We start from the raw sequence: 23,755 nt of genomic DNA, 5'->3' as shown, positions 1-23,755 counted from the left end.
CCCGACAGCAAGTGTTGGTTCTAATCCTTATAGCATGCAGCGGGTACTGCTTTTGTTATTCAAATTCATGAAAATTCTTCCGTCGAGGTGTTTTCATTGCAACTGATTGACAAATTGCCCTACATCGACGTAAATAAGCACTGAATTGATCAGTGTTTTAGTAGTAGCCATGATAAAAAATCATGGGCGTACATACTCGAGCAGGATTCGAACCTACGACCTCCTGATCACCGGACAGGCGTCATCTCCACTAGACCACCGAGCTTTCGCCCGACAGCAAGTGTTGGTTCTAATCCTTATAGCATGCAGCGGGTACTGCTTTTGTTATTCAAATTCATGAAAATTCTTCCGTCGAGGTGTTTTCATTGCAACTGATTGACAAATTGCCCTACATCGACGTAAATAAGCACTGAATTGATCAGTGTTTTAGTAGTAGCCATGATAAAAAATCATGGGCGTACATACTCGAGCAGGATTCGAACCTACGACCTCCTGATCACCGGACAGGCGTCATCTCCACTAGACCACCGAGCTTTCGCCCGACAGCAAGTGTTGGTTCTAATCCTTATAGCATGCAGCGGGTACTGCTTTTGTTATTCAAATTCATGAAAATTCTTCCGTCGAGGTGTTTTCATTGCAACTGATTGACAAATTGCCCTACATCGACGTAAATATGATGGAGATGGTTATATTCGTATGCAATACATTCATGGTCAACAATTGCAAAAATAACCTTATGCAGTCAAGACAACATTTTCCAAAGACGTTGACCAAGGAGGTATTTGTGTGTACCTCCTTTAGGGTGACATTTCACTTTATAAGCAACATGCATCCATGACAAAGGAAAATTTCGTACAAGTCCCGCCCAAGTAAACATAAGAATACAAACAATACGAAAGACGGTCAAAGATTCTATCATTAATTGCCAGACGGATAATATAGGATTTTCCTGTTTATAATTTCAAACTCTTGCCAATCAAATTCGTAAAAGTGGTCATTCAAATTCAACAATTATATAGGGTTCGTGTCTGTCGGTAATTCAATTCAACACAAACAGCAAGCTATTTCGTTTTTACGGGATCAAAAGTGTTATATAGGAAATCAATTTCGTTTTATAGCACGCAATTTCTTTTTGAGCGATCGAAAGTGTTGATAGGATTTCAGTTTCGTTACTATGCGGTGAAATTGAAATTTCTGAAGTCAAATTAAGAAATCACAGCAGGTGAACTTGTTTCGAGCAGTCTAATTCGTTTTTAGGAAGTCGATTTTCTGCTTAATTCATTCAAAATGTGTTATTGAGTATGTGGACACATTAAACATTTTGATTCTACATGCATTTATACACAAGAAGTGCAAATGATTTACAATCTAATCTCGTATTCTCTTTTTCATTTTTTCTTCATTTTCTTTTCATTTTCTTTTGTGTCATTTCCTTCTCTTTTTTTTTTGTCTTTATTCATGAAGAGTTGCTTTCTTTCTTGTTCTTTTGTTTTCCATGTTCGTTTTCTTTATTTTCACTTTATCCTTTCATACAAGCCATCTGTAGATGTTTATCGTGCGTATCTTTTTGGCATTTTATCATTCATATAAGCATCTCTATCATCGTAGTTTCATATTCTCCCATAAACGTGCATGATCTAGATGTCCCCGTTTTAATATCAGTACAGGGTCTTCTGTGAGTACAATCTGCAGGTCTATCCGTCGATGTTTTGTCTTGTTATACATAGTGGTAAGAATGTCTGACTGTGTCGGTACCACTGACCGCATTTTTGTGCAGTGATGGGGGCGATCGAGAGTCGGCCGACCTGGAGTAGTAGGTTCAGCCTCAACGGTTGAAGATTGATGTCTTCCTCTCGTGCCGCCTCTGTATCATCCACCCTTCTCTGCCGCTCTGGACGAGCGAGCAATGCCTTTTCTCGACCTGAGCTTTGAAAGTGGGCCTACATGTGTGGAGTGCATGTTCTGCACCTGATTCTGGAAAGGGGATCTATGGCGCAACGGCGTAAATCCGTACTGTGGAGTGGGGGGGGGGGGGGGGATGATTGGTGATAGTCACCATCACCACGATTACAAGCCCATAACCGGACCGGCGCAGCCCTTGGGGGGGGGGGGGGGGGGTGGAGAAGCTTGCCCCCCCCCCCCCCACATACACATACTTTACAGGGATCAAAATGTCCCACTCTTTTCCATGCAAAGTGGGAGGGAAGTGGTATCAAAAATATGAAGACTTTTTGTTCTTGTTTTTTGTTCGTTTGTTTGTTTGTTTGTTTTTTGCTTGTCAGCCGACTTTCGGCGGAAAATCAGACCTTAAAAGTATGAAGACTTTTTTGTTGTTGTTTCTCTTATCTTTTGATGTTCTTTCTTGTTGACTGACAGGCGATTTTGACACCCCCCCCCCCCTTTCAAAAACGTAGCGCAGCCCTGAATAATGCCCAAATAAATTCAATAAAATGCTAATAAGGATATCCATTTCTTTGTATGTAATAACGTATACCGATATTTTCCTGTAGCTATTTAGTTTGAATATCTGTGCGAGGGAGCGGAGCGGCCTAGCGGGGGGAGGGTGTGGGAGGGGGGTATCCCCCTCCCAAACGAGGAAAATTTGGCATTTTCAGACCTGAAATTTTGCGATCTGGTGCACACTTTTGGTGAAATTTGGGGTTTTTTTCCTATCAAAAAACAAGTAAGAAAAAGAAATATTCATAGATAATTGAATGACTACATCGGCTGTTTGTAGCTAAATTTTTTTGCTTTGGAAATTAAGGGGTGTGGGGGGAGCGCACCTGCTGGCAATTACTGGCAGCAACATCAGGAGAATGACATAACGATTAAATGCGAGCGAGCGAAGCGAGCGAGCTTGAAAATTTTGACATTAGACAGTCAAAAAAACTGCCGTTTGTAGCTATATTTTTTCGCTTTGAAAATTAAGGGGGGGGGCACGGGCGCAACTGCTGGCAATTACCCGGCAGCAACATCAGGAGAATGGCATGACGATTAAATGCGAGCGAGTGAAGCGAGCGAGCTTGAAAATTTTGACATTAGACAGTCAAAAAAACTGCCGTTTGTAGCTATATTTTTTCGCTTTGAAAATTATAGGGGCGGGGCACCGGGCGCAAACTGCTGGCAATTACCGGGCAGCAACATCAGGAGAATGGCATGACGATTAAATGCGAGCGAGTGAAGCGAGCGAGCTTGACAATTTTGACATTGTACAGTCCACAAACGGCCGTTTGTAGCTGTATTTTTTCGCTTAGGAAATTAAGGGGGTGGGGGCGCACCGGGCGCAACTGCTGGCAATTACTGGCAGCAACATCAGGAGAGTGACATAACGATTAAATGCGAGCGAGCGGAGCGAGCGAGCTTGAAAATTTGACATTTTACAGTCCAAAAAGTGCCGTTTGTAGGTATATTTTTTCCGCTTTGTAAAATAAAGGGGGGGGGGGGGCGCACCGGGCGCAGCTGCTGGCAATTACCCGGCAGCAACATCAGGAGAATGACATGACGATTTAATGCGAGCGAGCTTGAAAATTTTGACATTGTACAGTCCAAAAACGGCTTTTTGTAGCCAATTTTTTTTTTTTGCATTGGAAATTAAGGGGTGGGGGGCTCACCGGGCGCAACTGCTGGCAATTACTGGCAGCAACATCAGGAGAATGACATAATGATTAAATGCGAGCGAGCGAAGCGAGCGAGTTTGAAAATTTTGACATTTTACAGTCCAAAAACTGCCGTTTGTAGCTATATTTTATTCGCTTTGTAAATTATGGGGGCGGGGCACCGGGCGCAAACTGCTGGCAATTACGCGGCAGCAACATCAGGAGAATGCAATGGCATGACGATTAAATGCGAGCGAGCGAAGCAAGCGAGCTTGAAAATTTTGACATTGTACAGTCCACAAACGGCCGTTTGTAGCTATATTTTTTTGCTTAGGAAATTAAGGGGGTAGGGGCGCACCGGGCGCGTTACTGCTGGCAATTACTGGCAGCAACATCAGGAGAATGACATAACGATTAAATGCGAGCGAGCGGAGCGAGCGAGCTTGAAAATTTTGGCATTTTACAGTCCAAAAACGGCCGTTTGTAGCTATATTTTTTTCGCTTTGAATAATAAGGGGGGGGGGGGGGCGCACCGGGTGCAACTGCTGGCAATTACCCGGCAGCGACATCAGGAGAATGGCATGACAATTAAATGCGAGCGAGCTTGAAAATTTTGACATTTTACAATTCAAAAACTGCCGTTTGTAGCTGTACTTTTTTCGCTTCGGAAATTAAGGGATGGGGGCGTACCGGGCGCAACTGCTGGCAATTACTGGCAGCAACAAATATCTCGTAAACACATTTATGATGTAATCTGGGGAAATTTCAATCACAGAAGTGTATACTATTTTTTTTTTAGGGAGGGGGGACCCTCCGTTAATTGAAAGTATATCTCCTCCCATCCAAGGAACATTTGCATTTCTTTAAACTGAAGTAACAGACCTGGTGCACACTTTAGATGAAACATTTTGAAATCTGTCAATCTAAAGTGTATTAAGTAGAAATGACTGAACGAGGAGGGTATGGGAGGGGTTAGGCCTATCCCCCTTTTACGCGAGGGAGATTTTGTATTTTCAAAATTGAAATTCAGCCATTTTTGGGTGAAATATTTACACAGTTTTCTATCAAAAAAGTAAGAACATTTCCACATCTCGGGAGTTACGAGGAGGAGCAAAATGATCTGTTTGTCCCCAATACTTCTACGGGGGAACCATCCCCCTCCCCCTCCATCGACGCCTCTGCATATGAGGGAGATTTTGTAAGTGAAAGATCTGCTGCACACTCTTTGATAAATATAAGGAAATAAAACGCCAATCTCAAAAGTGTACAAAGTCTATCGAAAGGACCCAGTAGCGGAGCTTTTGCATATTTATGATTGCAATTCAGCGATCCGGTGCATAATTCTGGCGGTAGTTGTCCAATTTTCCATAAAGAAAGTTCGAGATTTGTCCTCATCTCGGGAATTGCTTGGGGGACAAAAGATTTGTCTGCCCCCAACATTTCCGTAGGGGCGGGGCAAATGCCCCTCCCTCCCCCCCCCCCCCCCGAGATAGATTCGACGCCCCACATCATCCCTGGGTATGCCCATAGATGTGTCAGAGTCATCATCGTTTCAGGAATGATTCAGGAAATGGAGGGGGGGGGGTCAATTATGGCGGTATAGTTTTTGTTATTGTTTGTTTGTTTTCGTACATAATTTGCAGATGGTCCCGAGTTGCTCGCTTCATAGCATGTTTACATGTAAGCCTATGCTATTTGACTTTGTCAACGTCTGGACCATACCTTATGTCGATATTACTTTCTTCGCGAGCGAGCGAAGCGAGAGAGCGCTTGAGAAAATTATGTATACATTATCCTACCATGGAGCTACCAAAGCTCCATGATCCTACAAGATAAAATACTGTTCAGCTCTGTTACCTGTCTGAAGGCGGGCGTACGAACGTCATGCAATATGCCAAAATTGATACAATCACATTTCTGCTTCCTCCATTTTTTTCTCAAATTTCAGGGGGGATGATTGTACAGGCCATCCCCCCCCCCCTCTTCCATTTCAGGGGGGGATATATCCCCCCCATCCCCCCCCCCCCCCGGGATTTACGCCCATGCTATGGCGGAAACAGCTTCAGGATGATGTTGTTCATTCCCTTCAGTAGTCTGGGGTTGATGTGTGGTCGGGCGTTGTCGAAAATGAGAAACAAGTGATCGTCCTCTTGAAAGATCTCCTGGCAGCATCGGGCTGTATCAGGCAGATAATCTTCGAAGCCTTCTCTGGTGAGTCTTTTGTGCCATGGTGTGATGCACCAGACGACATCAGGGGCTAATGCTAAGGTCAAGTTTAGCTAGATTCCGCCCTTGTTGTCCACTCACGGCTCAGCGAGCCGTCCGAATGTTCGACGAGTCCATATACATTGTATCTATGTCCGTCAATGAAGAAAGGTTTACAACCCCTCCCCCTCTTTTCTCCATAAACCGACCTGTTGTCTAACACTCGCTGTTCATTTTATTGTCGCGGGACATCTTCCACCAGCTTGGATGTGTACAGCATCCCATCTAAAAGAACTTGTGATGATACTGTTAGTCATGCACTTGGGCCTTGTTTGGAAGTGATACTTAAATCTAAGTCGGTCTTCAGCTGTTCGAGGGTCGCTAAGGGGTTGACATTCAAAGCTTAACGAAAACACTCTTTCATCTCGTCGTCAGTCTTGGGATTCCTGTTACCACCTTGAGGGAGTTAATCTCTTCGCCCTGTTCGAAGGAATGTTGCAACAATAGATATTGATGTCTGGCTCTTGACACCAAGTCTATCCTCCATTTCAAGTTTGTCGGTTTTCATCTGGTTTTGTTGTATTCAAAAGCCGCAATGATACTGCGTCGGTCCTCATTGTGCGTAATTGGAAGCGAGCTGGGTGATGGTCAGTCATTTTTTTTTCTGTCTGTGTTGTCAGTTCAGTACACTATCTTGCCTGTCAGCCCCAAGTTTGTGTAATGAAATGGAATTTTACAGAACTCAAAACACAGAACGGATGAAGGCGTAAGGGTTTATTTAATAGACTTTACTAGTCTAGTCCAGTTCATGGATGCGTAAATGGACCTAGAAACAATTTTTCCATCAACCTACTCCCGACAAACAACATTATACAGATCTATTACACAAATAAGATTTTAAGTACATTCATGATTAATAAGGGGAGAATAGGGGCATAGGGCCCCTTAGGAAATCAAAACACCACTTGCATAAAAAAGCTCAGATTTCTCACATTTTCCCAGATTTTACAAGCAAAAGGAAAATATTTCATGTATTAATTTTGTCAAATGAGCATAATATCACCAAGGCAAAGTATTGATCTGAACTAGAATTCCCGAATCCCCTTCCTATCTTGATTTTCCACCTGGTGTGAACCTCACATTCTCAAGTTGAGTGCACAGTTATTTCAAATATGCTTTCTCATTAACGAATTTGAATGACCGAAGGGGCGCGGATGTTAGGCATGGACGAATTTGAATGACAAAATTTGAATTTGAATGACGAAGGCCGTAATATTGCTTATAGTGTCAAAGTGATTGAAGCAATTTGCAATTCGATCGCAGAGTTGCTGATTTTGAGCGCCCAAAGACGATTTTAAACTCCGCTTTTTTATCGGAAGAAAGTCGGACGACATTGATTGCTCGAAACGTTAAATTGATTGGAGAAAGTTTTTAATTGATCGAGGAATCCTATATAAGTTTCTAATCATGTATTCTCATCTTTAAAAAAAAAATACTGTGATTATATAAGTCACCAAAACGTCCGATTACTTCATTCCGGTGTAGTCACAAACTTACCAGTTGTGGCAGCAGCTTTAGCTATGCCCAGACGAAACACTTCCCTTCGTTTGATGTTCATGTGGAATTTTGCGGTGCCGCCGACCACAGAAATAACCAGGTTTGGCTTCGGGAGTCGCCATTTCTCCAGCAAGAAGTTCACCACGTCCTTGGGATTCGCGTTGGTTGGTACCAGGGCGAACTAGCGGATGGAGATAGAGGGAAAGGTTCGTCATTGTAATGACAGTACTTTGTGTCAAATGTCCAGCGACGATCAGGAGAGGGGCGATTTGAAAGGGGAAATCCCTTATTCGAAAATGGACTTGCAGGAAATGAGAGGTATATAGGTATAAACTTTGCATCAGAAATTGTTAACGCGCCAAGTAATACGCCATTCATAGCAATCAAATACTTCCGATACATTTGTCCTGTTTCATTGTGTGTGTGTGTGTGTGTGTGTGTGTGTGTGCGTGTATGTGTGTGTGTGTGTGTGTTTGGTATTTGGTGGAAACCTGTAACATCAAGCAAACATACAAACTAAACAAGATGATAAGATAAACGCAGTGATCTTTCGCTCGTACAATTCGTTTTTAGATGTGAAAAATGTGCCTCTGGAAACGGTTAAACCAGTGAGGTAAGAAACATTCTATCTTTAAACACAGCAAATGAGATTTGTGGCTATCGACCGAGTGAGCAGCAGAGACGGGGTACTGATAAAAATTCCGGGGCTGTGGAGAAAATGTACGGCGGAACCTTACAAAAATTCTGGCCTTTAGTACGGGTTTGACTCCAAAATATTTCAAAATATTTCTTTCTTTTTGTGAAGTCAGCACGCATTTCTCTTTCTATCCTCCTTGGTTGCACAAGGTTCGATGAATCGATCATGCCATAAATACTTGGGCTCCTTGCATTCGGAAACCGGGTCTATCATATCATACATATACGTATTATGGGTAGGGGCAACATGTCTTGAAACGATGCAATAAGACGATGGTTCAATCGTTGGAGACTCCAACCTGGCCTTGCAAAATTAATGTGAGTCGCCTGATAATCTTTCGGTCAACTCTGATGTGATATTCATCCAATTTAGTCAGACTCATTTGTCACGTGGTAATGTGCACATTTCACGATCATTCTTTGCTTAAACACTGAAGTCCAGTTTCAATTAATGTCCACTAATTCTATAAGTGTCTGCGGGCATTACGTAACATATTGCATTTACATAGAGGTAGGTACCCAACACTTACGTACAGGCAAATTGAAGAAAGAATAGTAAGTGCCAAGTGATTGGTTCAGATCATGATGCCGCGGGGCATAATAGAATAAGTGAGTGTGTGTGTGTGTTCTGTGTGTGTGTGATAATGTGCGGGTAGAGGGGAAAGTGGGGATGAGAGGGATAATGAGTATTGATGATTAGTGCTAACCTCCATAGAAATTATAACGAATCTTGTAGCCAACGTTAGAGTGACCGCTTAACACCGACTTTCCCCAGCTCTTATCTCGACTCACTCCACACTTCTTTTATACTCTGATGTATCTCCTTACTGCAAAGTGTATATTCCTGTAAAAATTTTAATGTGAATATAACCTGTCGTTTAAAACTGGTCTAATATCAACACAAAGCAGTGTAAAATGATTATGATTATTCTCAAAGGAAAAGGTCGCTCCTCGTTGCTAAAGGACCGAGTCTGGGATTATTCAGAGCAGAAGGATGCGGCTTATTACACGTGTCATTCATTACAAACCTAATCGAGGTTACACAAATGATTGAAACATATTCGTCCAGAGAGGACAATGTGGTACAAACGTTACTGTTGGAAGCCAATAAGGGTTGTTGCTATTAATTCCCCTCTCCTATGGTAACGGCATTCATAGCAGCTTTGTTAGAATTAGATATTGTTCGTGGTAGTGACTAAATTTCGTAAACAAATAATTGGCGCGATCAAATGCGTGGTCAAACGCAATGAATCTCTCGTGTTATTGTGAGGATGACGTCATTCTCGAAGGCCACAGACTGAAAGTTCAGGCTAATCACGGAAGCATGTGACAATTCATCCAAGGTTGTTGTTTTTGTTTTGTTTGTTTGTTTGTTTGTTTGTTTGTGTGTGTGTGTGTGTGTGTGTGTTGTGAATTAGCATGAAGTGAACAAGAGAGCTATAATATGTGTCAAAGGACAGCTGAGGTAAAAATGCACCTTTGGAACAGAGAGGAAATAATTTACAAACTCATGAAAACTGTGAGACTAAATCAATTTTAAACGCATAATAACCACCGTTGCATGTGGAGACTGTAACACTCTGCTTCAAAGACTGACTTGTCATATTCAGTTATTCAATCAAACCAGTCACTTGATTCATTCGATTAAAAAAAAAAAAAATCCATGATTGTTATATACACTACGCCAGAAACAAAAGCCTGCCAACTTTTACTTGCGGTGGGATTTTATGACTTATTCGGTAGTGCCAAACATCCGAGCTGAAAATATTCAAATAAAATGTGCAGAGTGAAGATGATTGTTATTTCTACGACCGACAACAGACTTAGTCTGGAGGTGTACATAGAGTGATGTGTCGAATGTGAACATTTGATTTCAGGGGGACTCTTCACAAAACATGTCTTCAATTGCAATTGGACTTTTGACTAGTTATATCGAACATTGCTGGATGACATTAGGGTTTAGTGCTGTTTGTTAATTCGCACGAGATTACCAGCTCAACGGAAACCACCTGCAGAAAATTGATTCACCATACTTTCTTTGACCCCGTTTACAGTGCGAGGCTCGGCCGCGGCTCGGCCGCGGCCGAGTCCAGCCCCGCTTCAGTGTAAACGCGCAAAAGGCCAAATGCGAGGCCAAAATTGGCCTCGCATTTGGCCTCGCTCTGGAGGTGGTCTCGGCCGCGGCCGAGCCGCGGCCGAGCCCGGCCTTTTCTTGGTGTAAACGCAAACTGGGCCAAATGCGCGGCCAATTGCGCGGCCAGTTTTAGTCTGGCTTCCAAACCCTCTGCCTGTATCTTTCGCTGTTCAGGATATTAACCCCCTCAACGTCGAAAACTAGTATAGTTTAAGGTGGTTTTGTCCTGCAAAGGATTCTTTCCTTCGGCAAAGGCCTTTGCCCGAACGGCGACTTCGTCGCCACGGAATTCATTTGGCAAAGGGTCTGAAAACCAGACAATACCAAATTGCATTTGTTTACAAGCAGAGCGCCACTACGACAAAATATTGAAAGGTTTGAATCAAAAGCGCGGCCGAGCCCAGCAGTGTAAACGGACAAAATTGCGAGGCTCGGCCGCGCAATTGAGGCCGGTCTCGGCCACGGCCGAGCCGCGGCCGAGCCCGGCCTCGCACTGTAAACGGGGTCTTTGAGCCTGAAATCTGTTCAGAACCTCTCAAAAATATATTTCCTTAATAACGAGGGTCTGCTTTCTTTCTGACTTCCTTTCTGACTTCCTTTTACAGTGGCAAAATCACTTCATGATTGAGGTTTTCGAGTGCGAGTGCTGGCTACGTACTCTTTCTGAGAGTGACTATAATCTTTACCTATTTCGTATCCCCATACGTAATAATGATGTCATTATTAGACAATGTGTGTTTGTTGAATTGCTTATTTGAGTCTGAGTGTGTTTTATCTAAGTGGAGGGGAAGTCTACTGGTAGGATCAGAAGCACACCTATACGTCTAAACCATAGGATAGCTCTCCTTTACATAGTACGGACCTAGGAATTACTTTCCATAAACAATTTCCTACGGAAATGAACCCAACGACTTGTAGCCTACCCTCGTCTTCAACCATCGCTTGCCCGTTCGTAGCCCGGAGTCGAGTTCTTTGCGGTAGAGGATCTTACTGGTGAGAAACGAAGCAGGAGGCTCGGGAGTAGGGGTGTAACTCTGGAGCACTGTTTCCATCGCCACATCCTCAACTGGTGCACTAGTCGAACCCTCCCTAGGGACACAGTAATGTAATGCAAATAACAATAATGATGATAATACTTACGGTGACAATGACGATAATGATAATGATATCAATAATAGTACAGTGTAATAGTAGTAGTATGGTAGTAATAGAAATGTTAATCATAATCATAATTGTAATGATATCAATAATAAAAACATTAACACATTATTAGTAGTTGAAGTATTACTATAGATGCATTATTCTTATTCTTATTGCTATCATTATCATTTATTATTATTGTTGTTGTTATTATTATTATTATCATTACTGCTACTGTTAAATAGATTAGCGTTATAATGATAACCACGATTATTTAGAGCACTTGACTCGGCTATTTTGGACTATAAAGTGCAGTAGACATACTACGGCCTACAGTATAGACTGTAAAGTATACCTTTCAGCATATGTTTGTAAGTGCAGGTGTACACTATCAATCGAAACGGACATAGCATATATGTATTGAGGATCCTCTTCTGACCAGCTAGGGTGGGGGCTCTCTTGAACACTATTTGATTTATTCCACACTTTTAAACAACAATGTTCAAGCACTTCTCACCAAGAGAAAGATTAATTCTATACTAGGAGAGGTTCTGTATTAAAACTAAAAAAAAAATGCGAGTGTTGAGGAACATGCTTGGACAAAACATAAAAAATGCAGAGGGAAGCCCACTGGAAATCGTAAACAAATGGATTGGAGCGTGAATGATAAGCAGCTCTGGAATGGTAATCATTATTTTCTATAGCCGAGTTGTGCTATAGGCCCTATTATGTGTTCTCGGACCAATGCTAAACACACAAGCCAAGCACCACGATATTGAATGGTCCCACTTTTCGAAGTTACTTCTTGCCCTAAGCTGATAGTACAGTGAAGAAATATTTACAGAAAATCCAGTCTGGACATTACAATGAAAATGCAAATAATCCTTTATTCATTCAATTTCTTAAATTGCCTTCATGACAGCACAAAGTAAATACGATAAAAGAACAGGTGCGTACACGAAATGACAACGTTTTGGCAAGCACTTGCGCTGAAAGAAAAGAAAGAAATCATTGAAGAAAAAAAAAACACACCACATGTATGAAGTAATAGAAACACGGAGGGGGGGGGGGGCGGGGAGATGAGAGTGAAGAGAGAATTAAAGAACACCAACTGCACATCTAAGTTGCAACTACGAAGAACACTCGACCAGGCAGAGTTTTAAGAAATGCTGGACATAATACATAATTATAGGCTAATCATCTTACATCTAATTAGCTTAGTTCATAGCTGCTTAAAACGTGTGGAGTTAAAAGTGGTGGTTCATCATGGATATTCACTCTTTGTACACTCTTCCTAAAGTGTTCCAAGTACTGTCGACTGTAAAACCAAGGAGGTTTTATACATGGAGTTCCAACTGGCTGTAATTATTCAAACAGTTGTCAGATTTCCATTGATGTACAAAAGAATTCCACAGGTGCACTTGTGCCTTTGATGATCGATGTTCCAAGCCGCCGTCTTGCTGAGTAATCTGAAGATTCACTTTGGATGTTGTCATAATGTTGGCCATATTTTGCTTATTTATTTATTAAATGAAATGAAATTTCAATTAATAATAAAGCATGTAAAACAAAAGTCAATTCCGTTCAGAAATTTGCGCAAAAGTGTAAATCAAAGCTATATTATGTGAAAATGTTTAAAATCTTGGAAAGCTGTTTTTATAACTTTTCGACTTAATTTCCCCAAATGAAACTAACATGTAATAATCTTCAAGTATAATTCTTTATTGATAGATATTATATCAGATTAGTGCCCACATATGCCCAGTCGAGTAATTTTCATCTTCATTTCAGCATTTTTTCCTCAATTTCTGTTCGCGCATCCTCGTGTCTCTACCACCTAGCTTTTATAAGAAGGGATAGCGAAAAGTAATTACCATCACAAAGACATATCTTCCTTTGAAAGTGGCTGGTGATTATGCAATGAGACACGAGTCAATTGTCTTCGTATCGGCGCGGCAGATCCTGTTTGGCACATGCTTCAAATATTTTTGAGCGGCGGCTTCGAACATAGATCAAAGTGAATAACTCTGTTGTGACTCCATCTCTTCAACCTCCTTGGTAAAACATAATGATGTAGCTCGCCATCGGGATCCATTTCATCATACAGTGCAAAGGGATGGTAGCAGAGCCTGAATCTCAAGATAGCAACCACTGTACACATGCCAGCTATATGGTAACCACACTAGCGAACGTGTGGAAGCCACTAATCAGACGCTAAGTTGTATAAGAGCGCGAAAACTGTGACTAATCTTGAAGTTCACAGCGTCGAAGCGCACGTGACACGGAAGTGAAGAGTTTGTTCCTAAAGCGGTAGTCTTGCAGACTCAGACACAATGATGATTGGCAAGTTGGAATCTTAAGTATGTTCAGCCTTCAATGAGTTTCACTTGTTGTGACCTATGAGATAGGTATTGTGATTCACCCAACCCCCTCTTTGATATACACGACACAGGATCAGTTTGTCACACAACCTCTGCGTACTTGGCAGATAACCAGTATAAGTACATAATAGTATTATTGGAAACGCAAGGCAATATGCAGAAACAGCTGTTCCTAAAGTAAAAACAACATCAACAACAAGTATGTAGAAGTAATACTACTGCCACATTCAAATCATAATGTTATCGAGTGATGAGAGTTTTTTTTTTTCCAAGTAGAACAATTTGTACACTTCAGACGGCTTCGATTTGGATGAAGTGTTTGGGGGAAGTAATTCCGTTTGAAGTTTTGTTCGTTGAGTCATTTTAACCATAGAAGATCGCTTAATCAGAAATTCATAGAAGAATATTGAATCTCGCAGTCATTAAAACTGGGCAACATGACACAACACCCCGCAGGCCTGCATGGCTAAACATGGAATGGTACTTTTAACATAATCATTATTGCTTACAGGTTTATCTGTTTTGGATTGGGTTATCGTGAAAAACGATACCGCGCGATATTCAAATGTTATCTATAAGTGCTCTCGAAAATTTTCATTTGTATATATTTGTAATAAGAAATGCAGAGAAAATGAAGAGTTTGTTTGCAAAAACCGATAAGTCCATGTTTGCCAAATGGAGATATTTGCGACTAAAGGTCAAGAAAAATAAAGAGAATAATAAAATTTTTGCTTCTTTTGACCATAACTTCAAAAATATACCTTTATAATATGTAGTGACCAATATATCATTTAAAAGGTATCATTTTGTACTTTATGACAGAGATCGTACTTCAAAATCTTCAAAAATGGACTTATGGGTTTTTGCAAACAAACCCTTCAAATATACTTCACTGTTATAGTAGTATAGTCCACTCTTGTGAAATTAAATCAATGTCATCAATACGCCACTTCACATTTAACACTAGTCTGCAATGACCTCTGGAACCACAGACTTTACCAAACGTGGAATGCTATACTCTGTAAGAAGAGCAGTTAAAAATAGCCAAGCAGAAAATAGTAGTGCTGTTTGAATATGTTCTGTTAATTTGACTGGTAGAATACACATTCAGTTGTGCATTCTGATAAGTGCATGGTTGTTCATACGCGAACATTTATAACATGGTTTTCATAGAGACCTATCCAGTTTGTGATTACACGTTCATGTTGTTAATGTTCATATGGGAACATTTATAACATGATTTTCATAAATACCTATCCAACTTACCTCGGTTTAACAAGGCAATTTCAGGAGAATGTCTGCAATGACAGTTATCTGCGCATGCTCAGATTTTAACTGTGAATTGGCATATTGTGACAGGAAAGAACACTGTTTTGTTAAGAGTGAAAAACTCAGCTTTTTCTGCGTGACATTGAAAGAGCACTTGAACTCTGAAAAATTTTCTTTTCAATTCACTTCAAACTTATTTTATTTTTTCGACAAAAACATACATTTCACTTTCTTCTGTAACAGAGAATAAGGTAAAGAAGTCAATGTGAAAATGAACAGAGGAGACAACAATGGTGAAACCTTGTCGTAATGATGTATTGAAATGATTACTGGAGTGATCAAAATGAAGTCATGTCAGCCAGAAGGCAAGGAAATGTTATCACACAATTTCATTTAAAAATATTGAGGAATTTTGTATACATTTCTTAAGTACTCTAAAATTATAAATGATAATAAAGTTTAACTTGATTTAACGACCTCATGTCACTGATTACATTCATATCACGTTTCGTTAAAATTTCCTTTCATTCTCAATGCCAACCAGCATAACATCTCTTGAAGTTTATTTGCAGAGAATTTAGTCTGATTTACTATAATCTGTGTGGACCGAATGAAACTGGGTTTTTTTTAACTTGTATTTCTAATTTGAATATCATCCTTGTACTTCAAATTTAGTTGGCATTCTCATCATTGATTTAATCATTATGAAAATCATAATCACAATCGTAGTCACTGTTACTCACGCAACAATCGTAGACTGTCCTTGCTGGCTATCCACTGTATAAATCTCTCCCCTGTCTTTATGTGTGCTGCCTGTGCAGCAGCTAGTCGCCATGGCAACGACAGAATCGTGTCGTCAGATTTTATGGCAGCCAAACAATAGTCGTTACCGATTCCAAACGGTCTTCAGCCACCATGAGTTCTTTTAAGAGAGAGAGTGTGTGAAAGAGAAGAAGAGATCGAGAGAACGCATAAAATAGATACATACTAATTATTGCAAACATTGTAATCATTTAAACTACAATATGAATTGTACACGGGTTCTTTCAAAATGTCAACCATTGACATGATTGATACAACTCTAAGGTGACGCATAAGCCTTGGTACACTAAAAGAGAATGGCCCATCAAACAAGTGTTTCCGATAATGACCTTGCACTGGAAATATTTATCAAGCTACTGTATTTATTGTACAAATTGGGGACGTGCCTCTGCGAAAGATGTATTGCATTAATCGGAGCACGCAAAATCAACTCACGCGCAAATGCACAAGACCAAGTGCTGTATACATGCTGAGGGGCAACAATGCTCTCACGCTGTGCCTATGCCTTGTTTGAGGAGAGAGAAATTAGCTCACGACTCGATCGCCCCTCTTGACATTAAACTAACGTTTCTGAGAGGGTAACTGCATAAAAATGAATTGATTATTCTTCGACTCGCTCTGCAGATAACTTTGGGTGCTGGTGTGTGGCTCATCTAGAATGTATGTGACTTTTAGAATGTCGATCTTTTCTTTCGGTCTCCCTATCTAACACTGATTACGTGTGGCAAAGATGTCGTGCAGATTTTGCAGAGTCATCGAATAAGCATGATACTTCATTGTATAGCTTTGTCTGATAAAGCCAGTTACCTTCAAATGTCAAAATGCGCATGGTTAAAATAAGCACGAGACTGTAACGCCTTACCAATTTCTTACGAGGCCTATAACTATGTACATGACGGACAATATTTGTTAAACGACATTGACACTTCGTTACCAGAAATACCGACAAATATGACTTTTTCCTAATTATAGGATCAGAGAAGTGAGTTTGGCTTCCATTCTAGTCATCAATACCCCTGCATAAACAGGCTGATTCTATACCACATTTCCGTCTTCCGTTACTATGGTAAACGTGTCTCAGCAAATTCTTAAGATTCAAGTTCATCTCATTTGTCTTACCTCATGGAAACTTCTCTTCCTCAGAAGAATGATCGTTTCATGATCCGACACGGTGTAAGAGCTGGAGCTGAATGGATGCCAGCATCCGCGCTGCCCTATACAAGAAGAGAGCGCGTTGTCATGGAATTCTGTTACTCACTCAAAGGTTACTGTGCAATACCTGTCTTCTTTCCCTATGCACTTGGAAAAAAAAAACCAGTACAAAATGTCTTGCATACAAATAAAACATGTTCGTGTTTATATTCACATTACTAAATGAAATATATAAACATACTATATATTTTTATCTTAATATTCCACTCCTCTTGTCTGCCTTTAAATTCATGTGAAATTTACATATATTATATAACATTATTCCTATACTGAAATCGACATTGAGATTAAAGGAAACCAAACCCAAAGAGCAATGTGGATTGAGCGAAAGCAGCAACATTAGTAAAACACATAGTGAAAAAATTGAGGAAAATCGGACAATCGATGCAAAAGTTATTAATTCTTTAAAGTTTTGGTGCTGTAATGACTGGATACGGAGACTACAAGAGAGTATGATGTCATTTGTGGACAATATAAAAAATATAAAGAGAATTCCACACACACACACACACACACACACACAAATCATTTTTGGTGAAAATTACACATTCCATCAACTTGATACTGACGTGCTATATAAATTTAGTAATAATTCCCCCTGCTTTCTGAAAGCGGTTAGTCAAGTGCTCTTTCATCATATATATATATATATATATATATATATATATATATACATATATATGTATATATATATATATATATATATATATATATATATATCTACATATATATATATATATATATATATATATATATATATATACATATATATGTATATATATATATATATATATATATATATATATATATATATATATTAAAGTATTCATACTAATGGTGGATTATCAGCAATTTGTAGGAATGTAATTCACTTAATTACAAACTTAAAAAACATACGCATCTAATGAGGGGTGCCTAGTAGGTTGAATGTGCCCTCACTTTTTAGGCAATTAATTTAGCGTCATTCAAAGCTAGGACAGATTTAGATATTCATGCAATGAGAGATTGTCTGTAGCTTTCACCAATGTAATGTTGCCAATATTTAACACCGAGTTTGAGTATCAAGTCTTTGTTGGGTAGGCCTGCATGCATTAGAGCTATTGTACTTCAACTAAATTGACCGCCTTTAAGGTTTACAAGGCTCATATGGGAATACAGCGTTAGCAATTCAATATCCTGTCTATATACCTCTATGCAAAGTATACACAAAATGCGGGTATACTGAGCATGCATGAAGCAACCTCGTATTATTCACACCGCATGTTAAAAGTGTATTACTCAAGGGCTACGTCATCACACTAAAGGGGGCCGTGAAAGAGAAATCACGCACATAAGACACACACACACACACACACACACACGATAAATATATCATGTAAAGTGATTACATGTATGATATTAAATAGTTGATTAGATGTGAGTATGAATAGAGCACGATTATAGGTATAAGTATGAATAGAGTATGATTATAGTAGGCCTTTATATGCCTTAGTATGAAAAGAGAACGCGGTCAATGCCCAGAGAGTAGCTTGAACTTATCCAATCGTTAACGTGAGAAACATACAACGTGCACTATATGACCTACAGTTATAAAGATTTAATTCTTTTCGCCATTATTCAATGCCCACCTGTTTTCTGCCACAAGCCTTGGACAAAATTCACCTTAGCCACCAGTGGTACTGTGTGTAAATCACTCTTCTGATAGAAGTCATTTCAGCATGTAATAGCGGACCTGAATCCTCTCAGTATGACGCTTTACTGTTATAAGGTTACTACTTACAGTACTTCCTTGTAAGCATAGACCCAGCGGGTGCGCGTGCTTACGGCAGTCAGTCGGTGCGTCCTTCTACCCATGCCGCCAGGTAGACCTCGTGAGTTTTAACCTTGTAAGTTTCAAATCACAGGAAACTGTGTGATAATATCATATATTCACACACAAGCAGGGAGGTCCTTAGAAAATTCAGTTGTGCACACAAAAACAAACACACTTCACTACACACGTACACAAAAAAGGCCTAAGCAGGGTCGTATTTTCAGATGCTAGAATTCCCCTGTTTATTTGGAAAAGTACCGCTACAGTACACAATGTTCGACAAGGATATCAACCCAACGGAACTCTTCAAGCAAGCCGAGTTCGGAAACAGCCAGTTCTCGCTCTAATAAGTGTAATTAGTGTAATTTGTATTGACTCTCTTGACTCTCCTCTCGGAGTGTGAAAGCAAACACGAGGTACAAAAATAAAAATAATAAAAAAAACACACACTTGTGAATACAGCATACATTGGTCCCCCTATTAACCCCTGTTCATTGCACTAACTTTTTGCTCCATGGTTTTTACAGATCTCAGCAACACCCCGTATAGTTCCTCGCCCCTTTCCCGCGTCATGATCGGCGAGCATGTACCGTGGTAAAGAACGATTCGTTTATGACAGAAACAGAAGACTTTGGAATGCACCTCTCCCTACAGACTGAGCATAATTTGCCTGTTTCCGTGTTTATACCTACACCGTTTTGGTATATTTTCAATTTCGGATTAACGAACCTTCGGACTATCGAATATCAACCGAAAATGTACAATCGAGTATACAAGTACACGTCTATACGTGTCTTGGTTTCAGGGCTGGCAGAACAAGGGGGGGGGGGAACTCGCGTCCCCCCCCCCACTTTTTGCACCCGTACATAGGAATACATAGGGTGTCACCACTTTGTCTCTCCCCCCCCCCCCACTTTTTTTTTTTAACCTCGGAACCCGGAAGTGGCAACTAGAAAAAAAAAGGAATAGAATCAAACCTTTTTGAGTGGGGTAAGGCTTTTGTTTTTACGCTGAAGACTTTTTTTCTTTGCTTGTCAGCTGAATAAACCCGGAAGTGTAATGGGAAAGATGCGCTGAAGAATCTCGGTAGTGTTACCCGATGTTGCGCTGAAGGCTTTTCTTTTTGTTTTGTTTTGTTTGTTTGTTTGTTTGTCTGTTTGTTTCTTTTGTTTGTTTCTTTCTTTTGTTTGTTTGTTTGTTTGTTTCTTTGTTTGTTTGTTTTTTGCTTGGAGGCTCATGAAACCTGGAAGTGCCCCACCCCCTTTTGAAAACGTGGCGCTGCCCATGGGTTTACCAACATACTCAGGCATATTAAAGTATTCTGTCACTTAAAACAGGCGTCTTGTGTGACACGAATGCTTTTACCATTAAATTGCAATATTCTTCAAAATTTCGACTACTTCATGTTTGTTATCAATGTAATTGTTAAGTAAATAAAGTTCAAGTTCAAGTTCATTTATTTTCATAAACAGATGTCAGAAAATCAGTACCACAATGCGATCAACAGAAATTCATTTCATTTCCTTTTACCCTTTTTAATTCATTTCATTTCCTTTACCCTTTTTCATTCTTTTTTATTTTTCAGTTTTTTTCCTGCAGCAGATCACAGTTGAGATCGCAAAAATAATAATTAGTATGACTGTAATCTAATATCTAATCTAGTGGCTTTTACACTATATAAAACATCTGCCAGTGACTGAATCACTTGATTGATGGATCAATTCAACTCGAATTCATATCAATTAAGATACATCAGTTTGTAAATATTTGCGTTTGAAAAAATGATTCATGAACTTACATAATTATCCCATCTTAACTTCCACAGAAATGTCTGTTTGTTACACTGCTGTCTAATTTAGTTTCACATAAAGGCAACACATTAATCAAGCTCATGAATCGAACGCATGCATTTTGCGATGAGATCCCGCATATCTCCTGAATATCTTTGTATGAAGATGAAGAACACACTGTTGTAAATGAGCTATACATTTAAAGTCAGCGAAAAAATGTATAGCAATCATATATACCTTTATTCATATTGTCTAAATTTCTGACCTTTCATTTTAGCTCACCCTTCTTTTTCGAATGAAAATTTCGAATGAAAAGGGAAACTGCATAGTGGATAAAATAATATTATAAAGCCTAACGCAGTCCGTATTTGATAAGGAAAAGGACATTCAACAGACCTAGTCTCTCATCAACGATTGTACCCACTACGGGGAACTCGGAACCAGTTCTTTCACGAACACTTCCAAGTTTTGAATGTCGCAAAATCATTTGACTTCATACTTCGTGATTGTTGAAAATGTTCTTGACGTTAAACACCCCTTAGGATGACATTGCTTCTGGAAAGAATTACACGTCTGTGGACCTGATGGATTAATTTGATTTCATTCCTACTTGGAAACAAGAGATGTGGGTGTCGTTTTGTTTTCATGGACGAGCTTTGCGTCAAAAATCCTCGATGAAAGAGAGAAGACAGGTGAAGAGACTTCCACCTTGTGGAGTTTTGGTCATTATTAGTATCCTATCGTGGCACATACGCATGGACTTTATCATTTATCAACACTACGCATGAAAACCAGCAAACATCATTCCCTGCTGATACTAATAATGGGGAAGTGATGCTTACAAGTGTCTTGTCAGCAACACACTGTACACAAACAACTTTGACCCTGTACTTGACTAGTTGAATAGCGCCATCTATCAGGAATGTACTTCTCAGCATGGGCGGCGGCAACGTTTCCAATGCATGTTCTAGAACTACCTCTAACTTTTGAATTTAATAAGATTATAGTAAAGTGTTAAATGCAACGGTGAAAGTTGGACTGAATCAGGCAAGTCAAGGATTTTTCAGGCAAGCTTTTGTTTAAAATTTTCATCTTCTTTGTTCACTCAAGTAGAAACCTAGCTTCAGGAATCTGGCAGAAAAAAAAAAGAAGAAGAACACTTTCATGATAATTATTTTTAACTACGAGTATTAGAGAAATCGACGAAACCTTCTTGTGCGGTTAGAGTTGAGATGAAATTTTTGTTTACTCCGCGCAATAATTATTTTCGATAAAGCCACTTTTTTTACTCATGTAAGATTTTGTTGTATCATAGTGTCATCTCATTTGAGAGGTCGTATGCGCGTGTGATAATCGCTATTTATTCTTTTTTCCTTCACCCTATATCATAATATGTATCGTTTTGCGTTTCTAAGGTCACTGAGTGCAGCAGCTGGAATTGTCTGCGCACAAATTAATGCAAAATCAATGCAGAATATAGAATATTTTAAGCTGACCGTAAAACTGAGTTGGTTCGTCATTTGTGTCATTTCATTAGAATAAAGCGGAACGCAATGATCCTGAACTGGCATGGTATCGCAAAACGTACATGGACACAGTTCTGTTTAACACGCCAATGTTCGGCGCTCTTATTCCGAGCTAATTTCCTGCAAGTCACCTCGAGTGCATGCATAGAGAGAGCCAGCAACAGTTAGACAATGAGAGAGAAACGTTTGCCTTTATTGTGAGATAGAGAAAGGACGTTGAAATTGTGTTATTTTCCTCCAAATTAGTCTGAGGGAATGATAGCCTTCTGACAGTAATAAAAATTTAATTGGGCAAAAGCATACGGTGCCGAATGATTCACTCAATTCTCGTAGTGTTGGACCAGGGTTTGGCGGTCGACACTCGGTTTATTCATTGCACAAAATGACCTATATGAAAGCATCTAATTCCAAATCTATTAGTGTCGCCCAAATTTCTATGTCATTATTTCATCTCACACTCTGCCCGAGCTCGCCTAGGGATCGAACGCAGTCTTTGTGAGGCTTGTTGAGCGGTAACGATGGACGGCATGTCCCCGTCCCTCCTTCCCTCTCCTATTTATCTCTCTCTCTCTCTCTCTCTCGCTCTCTCTCTTCCTCTCCCCTCATTTCTCTTCCTCTCTCCCTCTCTCTCCCACCTTTCTTCTTTCAACGCACACCGTTTGGTAAGTCCAGGTATTATTGAATCGCGCTTTGCATATAGGACTCTCGCGAAAACAGCGAAAAAGCGTGTTTCAAACGAGGAGGAGTTGCTTAGTTACCCGCGTCACGGTGTCTGCTTCGAGCCGATATGAGCGCGACACAAAGCAAGTTTAATCGGACCTATTCTTTCGCATTATATTTGTAGATAGATGCACCGACTGTAGCTGGTTGTGGCTGAGGCAATAACACACGATGCACGATGCAGTGGATTAATGAAAATTATACAGCTCCCACTGCACAAACACACACACACACACACACACACACACACACACACACACACACACACAAAATCATTTTGTACGACTATATGGCTTTCATAAACTTGGGGAAGACATTACAATTTCAACTGCCATTAGATAATGACAATTTTAATTCATTGGCGTAGATCCCTACACACACACACACACACACACACACACACACACACACACACACACACACGCACACGCACACATACACACCCACACTTTTTATGATATTCTTTATTTGAATGTCATTCAATATTAGGCTCTGTTTCACAATGAAATTAGTTTAAACAAGAATAAGCAGCTGCTCTTCTCACTGGTGCTGCTGAATCACATTTTTTAAACAACCAATACAATATTTGTTGGTGTTTTTTTTTTTTGCAAATCAAACCACGGATTCAAAGTGATATAAAACTCTGCTTAAATCTCAGAAAAGGAAACTATCTTGATCAACCTGATGAAACTAATCCGATAACTGCTTCATAACACTAACACTTGTGCTGCTGAATCACATTATTAACATGTAATACAACTTGTTTTTATTTTTGCAAAATATACCATGTATATACAAAAGTGATATAAAGTTCTGCATAAATCTCAGAAAAAGCTACATTGATCAATCCGATCAAATTAATCAATATCTGATTTATTACATATGCCGTTCACT

General features: G+C 39.8%; 1 protein-coding gene across 1 annotated transcript in view; it reads right to left on the bottom strand.

The window, feature by feature from the left end:
- Positions 1 to 18,866, bottom strand: part of LOC140233453 (transient receptor potential cation channel subfamily M member 5-like) — a 36,044-nt gene extending 17,178 nt beyond the window's left edge. Inside the window, exons 1-3 of the mRNA XM_072313604.1 lie at positions 18,793 to 18,866; positions 11,112 to 11,277; positions 7,359 to 7,539 (exon numbers count right to left, since the gene is read on the bottom strand). Of these exons, the coding sequence (XP_072169705.1) occupies positions 7,359 to 7,539; positions 11,112 to 11,277; positions 18,793 to 18,866 (421 nt within the window). The remainder of the gene's footprint in view (positions 1 to 7,358; positions 7,540 to 11,111; positions 11,278 to 18,792) is intronic.
- Positions 18,867 to 23,755: the final 4,889 nt, after the last annotated feature.

Source organism: Diadema setosum, chromosome 1 (assembly GCF_964275005.1).
Source record: "Diadema setosum chromosome 1, eeDiaSeto1, whole genome shotgun sequence".
In the NCBI taxonomy this organism is placed as follows: Eukaryota; Metazoa; Echinodermata; class Echinoidea; order Diadematoida; family Diadematidae; genus Diadema; species Diadema setosum.
The sequence above is the reverse complement of the archived record's forward strand: the minus strand, read 5'-3'. Positions and strand labels throughout refer to the sequence as shown.